The sequence below is a fragment of the Triticum urartu genome, chromosome 4A (genome assembly GCF_056163025.1).
Source record: "Triticum urartu cultivar PI428250 chromosome 4A, HENAU_Tu73, whole genome shotgun sequence".
NCBI lineage: Eukaryota > Viridiplantae > Streptophyta > Magnoliopsida > Poales > Poaceae > Triticum > Triticum urartu.
Window position 1 is genome coordinate 78,837,772 of NC_141876.1, and position 10,331 is coordinate 78,848,102.

Here is a 10,331-nt window from a genome sequence, read left to right on the forward strand (position 1 = left end):
GCTAAGGGTGGTCAACCTCTTCAGGATGGCTCCCGCTAAGAGCACCAATCAGAATCAGAATCAAGATCCGCCACCACCTCCACCTCGTCCGGAGGCATGGCAAGCTGTGATGGCCGCAACCAATGCAAACACACAGTTGATCATGCAAATTCTTCAAGAGCGCAATCAAGGCAACCAAGGGAACCAAGGCAACAATCAGAATCACTTTGCTACACTCAACCAGTTCCTTGCTAACGGGCCAAAGACTTTCATCAATTGTGTTGAGGCAACTGATGCTGATGATTGGCTCATGGATCTGTGCAAGCATTTCGAGTGCAGTAACGTCAGGCCTGAGGACTTCGTCAAGTTCACATCCTTCCAACTCAAAGATCAAGCTGCAGAATGGTTCCGGCAATACAAGGATTCCAGAGGTGGACGTGCGATTACCTGGGATTAATTCCGTCAAGACTTCAAAGCTCATCATATTCCCCAGAGCGTGGTTGAAAGCAAGCGTGAGGAATTCCGCAACCTGAAGTAAGGCTCTTTGTCTATCTATGACTACAACAAGTTGTTCCAAAAGCTCGCCCGCTTTGCCAAGCAGGACGTACCTGATGAGAAGAGCATGATCTATCAGTTCAGGGGTGGTCTCAGGGAAGAAATTCAGCTAGCTCTTGTCCTCTTTGAGCCCTTGAGATACGATGAGTTCTACAACATGGCATTGAAGCAAGAGGCTGCTCAGCTGAGGTGTGATGCTTCCAAGAAGCGAGTCAGAGATGTTACTCCTTCTTCCTCTACTCAAGTGGCCAAGCAGCAGAAGTATTGGCTTCCTCCTCCTCCGTTCCGTCAGCCGTATCAGCAGAAGAGCAAAGGTGGCAGTGGATCTTCCCACCCACCCAACCCTGGCTTTCAGAACAAGACTTCGTCTCAAGCTCCAAGATCAAGTGCTCCGTATCACCGTCCGCTTTCAGAGGTCACGTGCAACAAGTGCCAACAGAAGGGTCACTATGCAAACAAGTGTTTCAACCAGAGGCGTCTTCCTCCTCCTCCTCCTCCTGTGAGATCGGCAAGTACAGCTGTGGTCAAGCATAACCCCAAGCACGTCAAGGTCAACTTGATGAACGCAGCTCAGGCAGAGGATTCGTCAGATGTCATCATGGGTAACCTTCCTGTTAACGATATTCCTGCAAGAGTTCTTTTTGACACGGGTGCATCGCATTGTTTCATCTCGAGACCGTTTTCATCTAAGCATGGTTTGGCTTTGCAAATTTTGCCTAGTCCATTAGCAGTTGTCTCTCTCGGTAGGCGCATGCATGCTAACTCCATTTCTCCGGATGTTACAATCACTTTGGGAGACTACAAATTTCTATCTTCTCCTACGGTTCTTGGGGACTCGGATATTGATCTTATTCTCGGAATGGATTGGCTTTCTAAGCACAAGGCACATCTTGATTGTGCAGCCAGGCAGATTCAATTGACTCATTCGTCTGAGGATGTAATTGTCTTTGCCGCTCGGGATAATACCATCCGTCTATTTTCTCTCAATGAGAAGGGTGAACTGGATTCTATCTCGCAAATTCCAGTCGTTTGCGAATATCAATACGTCTTTCCAGAGGAGCTTCCAGGAATGCCTCCGCACCGGCCAGTTGAATTCGTCATCGATCTTGAGCCTGGTACGGAACCAGTGTGCAAGCGTCCTTACAAGCTCGGACCTGAAGAGTTGAAGGAGCTGAAGAAGAAACTCGATATTCAAGAGAGAATGGGTCTCATCCGGCCTAGTTCTTCTCCGTGGGGTTGTGGTGTTCTTTTTGTGAAGAAGAAGGATGGGACGGACCGACTTTGTGTTGATTACCTTCCATTGAACAAGAAGACCATCAAGAACAAATACCCACTTCCCAACATCAACGAGCTGTTCGAACAACTCAAGGGTGCCCAAGTATTCTCCAAGCTTGATCGCCGTATGGGTTATCATCAGATTCAAATCCGTGAGCAAGATATTCCCAAGACGGCTTTCAGGACAAGCTATGGTTCATATGAATACACTGTCATGTCTTTTCGCCTCGTCAACGCTCCTCCGACTTTCTCTCGCATGATGAACTTCATCTTCAACGCCTACACCAATGACTTCATTTTGGTCTATCTCAATGACATTCTGGTTTTCTCGAATAACAAGGAAGATCATGCCAAGCACTTGCGTTTGGTACTCGATAAGCTGAGGGAACACCAGTTCTACGCCAAGTTCTCCAAGTGCGAATTTTGGCTCGATGAGGTTCTTTATCTTCGTCATATCATCTCTGCCAAGGGCATTGCGGTGAATCCTGAGAAGGTGTCTGCAATTGTGAATTGGGAACCTCCTAAGAACGTGAAGCAACTCCGTAGCTTCCTTGGTCTCGCAAGCTATTGCCGAAGATTCATTGAAAACTTTTCTAAGATCGCAAAGCCTCTCTCAAATCTTCTCCAGAAGCACGCCAAGTACGTTTGGTCTCCGGAGTGTGACATTGCTTTCAACACTTTGAAAGAGAAATTGATCATTGCTCCAGTTCTGACTCCGCCTGATGAATCCAAGCCGTACGAGGTCTTTTGTGATGCCTCTCTCCAAGGTCTTGGTGCAGTATTGATGCAAGTGAAGAAAGTTGTTGCTTATACCTCTCGCCAGTTGAAGCCCAATGAGAAGAACTACCCCACTCATGATCTCGAGTTGGCGGCAGTTGTGCATGCTCTTTTGACTTGGAGACATCTCCTTTTGGGAAGAAAAGTGGACATCTTCACTGACCACAAGAGTCTCAAGTACATCTTCACTCAGCCTAATCTCAACCTTAGGCAGACTCGATAGGTCGAAATGATTCAAGAGTATAATCTGAGTATCGAGTATACTCCAGGCAAGGCCAATGTGATTGCTGACGCATTGAGCAGGAAGGCTTACTGCAACAGTCTGATTCTTAAGCCTTATTAACCCGAGCTTTGTGAAGCTTTCCGCAAACTCAATCTGCAAGTTGTTCCTCAAGGTTTCCTCGCCAACCTTCAAGTCTCTCCTACCTTGGAAGACCAGATTCGCCAAGCTCAGCTTCTTGATGCTATGGTGAAAAAGGTGAAGATTGGGATTGCCAAGAGTCAACCCAAGTACAAGTGCTACCGCCTTGATGACAAGGACACTCTCTTTTTCGAGGATCGTATTGTTGTGCCCAAAGGTGACCTTCGTAAAGTGATCATGAATGAGGCTCACAATTCTCCCCTCTCCATCCACCCTGGGATCACGAAGATGTATCAGGACCTCAAGCAAGCTTATTGGTGGACTCGAATGAAGCGCGAAATCGCTCAATTCGTGAATGAGTGTGATGTCTGCAGAAGAGTGAAGGCAGAACACCAAAGACCAGCTGGTCTCCTCCAACTTCTTGCCATTCCAGAATGGAAGTTTGACCACATTGAGATGGACTTCGTGACTGGGTTTCCAAAGTCCAAGCGTGGCAACGATGCTATATTCGTTTTCATCGACAAACTCACTAAAGTGGCTCACTTTCTGCCTATCAAAGAGTCAATCACTGCAGCTCAATTGGGGGAACGCTATACCTCTCGGATTGTCTCTCTGCACGGTATTCCACAAGTGATCTCTTCAGACCGTGGAAGCATCTTTACCTCCAAGTTTTGGGATTCTTTTCAGAAGGCCATGGGCACCAACATCCGCTTCAGTACAGCTTTCCATCCTCAAACTAGAGGTCAAGTCGAGCGTGTCAACCAGATTCTTGAAGATATGCTCAGGGCTTGTATGATCTCCTTCGGCATGAAGTGGGAGGATTGTCTTCCATATGCTGAATTCTCCTACAACAACAGTTTTCAAGCAAGTTCGGGCAAGGCCCCTTTTGTAATTCTGTATGGCAGGAAGTGCCGTACCCCTCTCAACTGGTCTGAAACCGGTGAACGTCAGCTTCTCGGAAATGACTTAATCACAGAGGTAGAGGAAATGTGCAAAGTCATTCGAGATAACCTCAAAGCAGCCCAATCCCGCCAGAAGAGCTACTATGAGAGTAAGCACCGTGATTTGGCTTTCGAGATCGGAGATCATGTTTACCTCCGCGTCTCCCCAATGAAAGGTACTCATCACTTCGGTATCAAAGGGAAGCTTGCCCCTAGATACGTGGGACCTTTCAAGATCGTTAGCAAGAGAGGCGACCTCGCCTATCAACTCGAGCTTCCTTCAAACTTTGCAAATGTTCATGACGTGTTCCATGTTTCTCAGCTTCGAAAGTGCTTTAAGACTCCTGACTGCACCGTCAACTTCGAGGACATTGAGATCCAAGAAGATCTCTCTTATCGTGAGCACCCAGTTGCTATTCTTGAAGAGACTGAACGCAAGACTTGCAACAAGTCACTCAAATTCCTCAAAGTCAAGTGGTCACACCATTCCGACCGTGAAGCTACCTGGGAACGCGAGGATCACCTCCGTTCTGAGTACCCGGCGTTCTTTCAGTCCTAGATCTCGGGACGAGATCCTTTCGTAGTGGTGGAGTGTTGTAACACCCCGGATATGAGTTACCCAATATGTAATCCAACTCTTGCCATTTCCAGCCTTAAGTTATTTTATTTTCTCGGGTTCGGGTTTTTGTCTCCGTGTGTTGTTCTCGTTGTCATGCATCTCATATCATGTCATCATGTGCATTGCATTTGCATACGTGTTCATCTCATGCATTCGAGCATTTTCCCCGTTGTCCGTTTTGCATTCCGGCGCTTCGTTCTCCTTCAGTGGTCATTTCTACCTTTCTTTCGTGTGTGGGGTTTAAACATTTCCGGATTGGACCGAGACTTGCCAAGCGGCCTTGGTTTACTACCGGTAGACCGCCTGTCAAGTTTTGTATCATTTGGACTTCGTTTGATGCTCCAACGGTTAACCGAGGGACCGAAAAGGCCTCGTGTGTGTTGCAGCCCAACACCCCTCCATTTTGGTTCAAAACCCACAAAAACCCTCTCCATCATCTAGAGCGTTCGATCACGATCGTGTGGCCTAAAACCGCACTCCATTTGGAGCCTCCTAGCTCCTACTATGTATAAATAGGCCTTCCCCGTCCAAATCTCGGATCAAATCCACCCCTAACCCTAGCCCCGCTCCTCATCTGCGCGCCAGACACGTCCGTCCGCGCGCCGGACATCGCCGCCGCCCACTCCCGTCACGCCACGTGGCGGGTGTGCCCACATCGCCGCCGCCGGCCCCCTCAGCCCACGCGGGGCCCTCCCCGGCCCGGCCGCGCCTCTCCACTGCCGTGGGCGACCTGAGCCGGCCCCCGCGCCACCGTACGCCGCACCGCCGCCTCTGCCGCCATCCGCCACGCCGACCTCGCCGCCCCGACGTGCTCCGGCCGGCCTCCTCCTCGCTCCACCTCGACCCCGACGCTCGTCTTCCTCCGATCCGGCCGACTCGGACGTCAACTCCGGTGGAACGGAAACGAACCTCGAACCGCGTGCAAACCCGATCCAGATCTGAGATTCGGTTGACTTTCCGTCCCTAACCCTAATTTTTTTTCCTATGTTCATCGTGCCGTAACTCCTCTTCCGTAGCTTCGTTTTGGGCGTGTAGCACATCAAAATGTTCATCTCAGAGAGTACATAATTTCATCTCATTGCATCATTGTCATTTGAGTTCATCTTGATGCCCGAAATGCTGTTGGAAGAGTGCTATTTGAGATAATTGTCAGATCTGCTGCTTCATTTAGATATTTGTCATTTTTGCCATGATTAATGTGTGCATGGTATGCCCATGAGCTCTACATATGTTTTGTTAAGGGTTTTGCCATCTTTCCATAGGTGCAACCCATGTATTTTTATGATGTGTGTGGTGACTAGCACAAGCTTGCAAAGTGAGGCATTTGCTAATGCTGATTTCAGGGACTTAGCATTTCCACTAAGTCCTTGACCTGTTTATCTCATATGGTCATATGTTCACGTTGTTTCCTAGTGATCCATGCCTCTTTTGAGGATGATCAGTAAGGATGTTTTGTTAATCTTGGAGTGATCTATCATCCATGTCTTTATTTGCAATTATGGAGCACCCTAGCTTGAGTCAATCGAGCTCTACTTTTGTCATTTCGTGAATCTGGGCAGATTGCCTACTTGTTAGCGATTTTGCCGAGGATGTTGTAGTTGGTCCGTGCATGCTAGGTTATTGTTCTTTCCATGTCTAGCTTGCATTTTGTGTATTCTTGATGGGTGTATGGTTAGATTGTCATGACTTGCTCTGTAGTGAGTGCATCGAGCTCGTAAACATGCCTACTTGATATCTGTTTCAGCATGCTCCAGTTTTCACTAAGTCTGAGAACTGATTATGTTTTTGCCATGTTCACATGCTTGCAATTGTATTTTCTGATCCCTTTTGGCTCAAGGTCACTAAGGGACTTTTGTTAAGCTCTTTGAGTAGCTCCATGCCATGCTTTACTTTGCCATGTTCAGATCCTGTAGCATATTGTTTTCATGCTCCGAAGAGTGCTATCTGATCTGAAATTCCAAACAGTGTTAATTTCACCAAGTCCGAAATCTGTTTGTCAAATGCATTTTTTCCATGCTTGTTTGAACCTATTAATGGATGAATTGGCCGTAGCTTAGTGCTAGGCTTTTGTTAAGCATCTTGATTGGATCCCTGCCATGTATTTTGTTATCATGTTTGAGTGCTGTAGCATGTTCATCTTGTTGCATTTAGATGGCTACTTGTTGTAGATCGCAGAACGTGGTCATATTTGAATTGCTTGCCATTTCCAAACCATAACTCCGATTCCGGCGTTCTTTATATCGTTTTCAAGTGATTTCATCTCATCTTTCGAGTGGCACACTTGTATTTCCATGTTGAGGCCAGGTTCATCCATTCCTTGTCACATCTTGCATATGCATCCCGCATCGCATCCTGCATAGCATACCATCTTTGCATCATGTTGTTTGAGTTTGCACGTGGTTGATTATGTCGTTGTTGCTTGTTTGTCTTGTTTGGGTAGATCCGGGAGACGAGTTCGCTAACGAGGAGCCCGTTGAGTTTGCTTTCGAGGATCCAGTCAACTCTAACAACTTTGCAGGCAAGATGATCATACCCTCGAAATCACTACTATCTTTGCTTAGCTAGATGCTCGCTCTTTTTCTATGCCAATGCTACGATGCCTACCACTTTCTTTCAAGCGTCCCAAATTGCCATGTCAAACCTCTAACCCACCATGTCCTAGCAAACTGTTGATTGGCTATGTTACCGCTTTGCTCAGCCCCTCTTATAGCGTTGCTAGTTGCAGGTGAAGATTGGAGACCGTTCCTTGTTGGAACATTTATTTACTTGTTGGGATATCATTATATTGCCTTGTTATCTTAATGCATCCATATACTTGGTAAAGGGTGGAAGGCTCGGCCTCTCGCCTAGTGTTTTATTCCACTCTTGCCGCCCTAGTTTCCGTCATATCGGTGTTATGTTCCTGGATTTTTGCGTTCCTTACGCGGTTGGGTTATAATGGGAACCCCTTGATAGTTCGCCTTGATTAAAGATTTTCTAGCAATGCCCAACCTTGGTTTTACCATTTGCCACCTAGCCTCTTTTCCCTTGGGTTTCCGGAGCCCAAAGGTCATCTTATTTTAAACCTCCTCGGGCCAGTGCTCCTCTGAGTGTTGGTCCACCTCTCAGCTGCCGGTGGCCACCAGGGGCAACTCTGGGCTGGCCTACCCGTACCTAAGACAATCTGAGTGTGTCCTGGGAACGAGATATGTGCAGCTCCTATCGGGATTTGTCGGCACATTCGGGCGGTGTTGCTGGTCTTGTTTTAACCTGTCGAAGTGTCTTGAAGAACCGAGATACCGAGTCTGATCGGAACGTCTCGGGAGGAGGTCCATTCCTTCGTTGACCGTGACAGCTTGTCATGGGTTAAGTTGGGACTCCCCTGCAGGGATTTGAACTTTCGAAAGCCGTGCCCGCGGTTATGGGCAGATGGGAATTTGTTAATGTCCGGTTGTAGATAACTTGAACCTTAACTTAATTAAAATGAATCAACAGTGTGAGTTACCGTGATGGTCTCTTCTCGGCGGAATCCGGGAAGTGAACACGGTGTTGGAGTAATGTTTGCGCAGGTTGCTCTCTAGTTTCTCGCTCGCGCTTTGCCTCCTCTTCTCGCTCTCTTTTGCGAACAGGATAGCCACCACATATGCTAGTCGCTTGCTGCAGCTCCACATATTTTCCTTGCCTTACCTTTAAGCTTAAATAGTCTTGATCGCGAGGGTGCGAGATTGCTGAGTCCCTTGTGGCTCACAGATTACTTCCAAACCAGATGCAGGGCCTGATGATTCCGCTCCAGGTGACGCGCTCGAGCTCAAGCGGGAGTTCGACAAGGACTCTCAATGATACTACGTGTCTTTCCCTGATGATCAGTAGTGGTGCCCAGTTGGGGGTGATTGGGACCATGTCGCATGTTGGGTTATCTTTTATTTTGGCGCCGTAGTCGGGCCATGAGTGTTTGAATGTTGTAATGCTATTTATGTACTTGATTGACATGGCGAGTGTAAGCCAACTATGTATCTCCCCTTTTATTATCTATATTACATGGGATGTTGTATTGATTGCCTAACTTGCGACATTGCTTTCAATGCGGTTATGTCTCTAAGTCGTGCCTCGACACGTGGGAGCTATAGCCGCATCGAGGGCGTTACAGCAGCTTCTCAAACCGGAGGCTGGAGGTGACTCTCTCGGTGGAGCAGCCCCATGAAAAGCATCTGGGGACAGGATCGGCGATGACATGGATGGCTGAAATTGCAGCTTCCCGATTTTGAGGCTAGATGTGACGCTCCCAACCATGCAGCGCCATGAAGATCAGGGAATGGGAGGACTCGGGGACCGTCTAGATCAATACGTAACTGGAGGGAGGCAAAGCAAACATCTAGATTAATACGTATCCGGAGGGAGGCGAAGCAAAATAGGAAGATGTGTTGGCTAGGACTCTAGGAGAAAAGCTTTCACACGGAGATGGTTGGGAACGTGGGAGATATTGAGCCAACTTGGTAAAGAAAACTAAATCTATGAAGCGGCCAATTTTCTATCTAGAAATATATCTAACGGCTCGTAGTTATTAACTCCTAGGATTAGTAAATATAAGATCTTCAACCTCAATAAAGCCAAATGCAAGTGGAAACATCCAATTATGTCCATCTAAAGCTGTGCATGCAGCTAAATGACCATTCCACTTTCCATTCAATGCAGTTGAGTCTATGCTAAGATAAGGCCTACATCCAGCATGGAATCCATCTACATAAGGCTTAAGTGTCATAAAAAATTTGTGGAAGTAAACTTTACCTTTCGTTAGCTTAGTATTGACCTCAACAATGCTTCCAGGGGATCTAAGTACCATCTCTGCTTTAAGATTATATAGGTAACGAAAGCTACTACCCCAAGAACCATATATCTCATCCTTTGCTCTCTCCCTCCCCTTCCATACAGCGGCGTCATGCTTCATTCTATCTCTCGTGGTTTGATCGTTTCGTATGCAGGAAACGACCTGGGGGCAATTTCGTCATAGCAAAAAAGAGATGTGAGTCTGGACGTGGAAAAGAAGGAAAAAACTCAATTTGTGCTATTTTGTCTAGCCATTAGTCAAAGGTGTTCTATACAATCCAATAAAAAGAAAGGTGTGCTATGGGAGCAAAGTCCTAGGAAAGACGTGGCATTTTCTCAAATTGCTCTTTATGTATTATAGATATGCGCATACTCAAGATACCCATGTGTATGTGCTGCTAATTCAACTAAAATACGCATGCATACCCTGCTAATTATAAATAGGTTTTCTCTCTTCCTAATGAGTATCATGTACCTTCCATCTATCTTGTTATATGGAGCACCGCATACTCGATCGCTCGTGTCAAATACACAACACCCCCGACAAGCCAGCCAACCACACCAATAGGGATTGTTGGGTATTCAAGCAGGCCGGCAAGTTAAATGCCGAAAACAAAGATAAGGGGCCACATAGCGATGACGAGGAGGAGACCCGGCAGCCGAATACCGGAGGATAGAAGAGGTTCCCCCCACAAGTGCGGACGGTGAACATGATATATGCAACGCACATCCCCAAACGGGAATGGAAGCGTGTGCTCAGGGACGTATATGCGTTGGAGCCAGTCGCCCCAAAGTTCAACCCATGGTCCTCCTGTCCGATCACCTTCAATCGCAGGGACCACCCCACTAGTATCCGTCATGGTGGATTTGCCGCACTGGTCCTAGACCCAATCATTGACGGATTTCACCTCACTCGAGTCCTCATGGATGGCGGCAGCAGCCTGAACCTGCTTTATCAGGACACAGTGCGCAAACTGGGTATAGACCCCTCAAGGATCAAACCCACAAAAACGACCTTTAA

At 47.3% G+C, this 10,331-nt stretch overlaps 1 protein-coding gene across 1 annotated transcript in view; it reads right to left on the reverse strand.

Annotated features, from left to right (window-relative positions):
- LOC147974870 (uncharacterized) overlaps positions 1-9,431 on the reverse strand; it is a 29,719-nt gene extending 20,288 nt beyond the window's left edge. Inside the window, exon 1 of the mRNA XM_087520181.1 lies at positions 9,076-9,431. Coding sequence (XP_087376307.1) covers positions 9,076-9,431 — 356 coding nt within the window. The remainder of the gene's footprint in view (positions 1-9,075) is intronic.
- Positions 9,432-10,331: the final 900 nt, after the last annotated feature.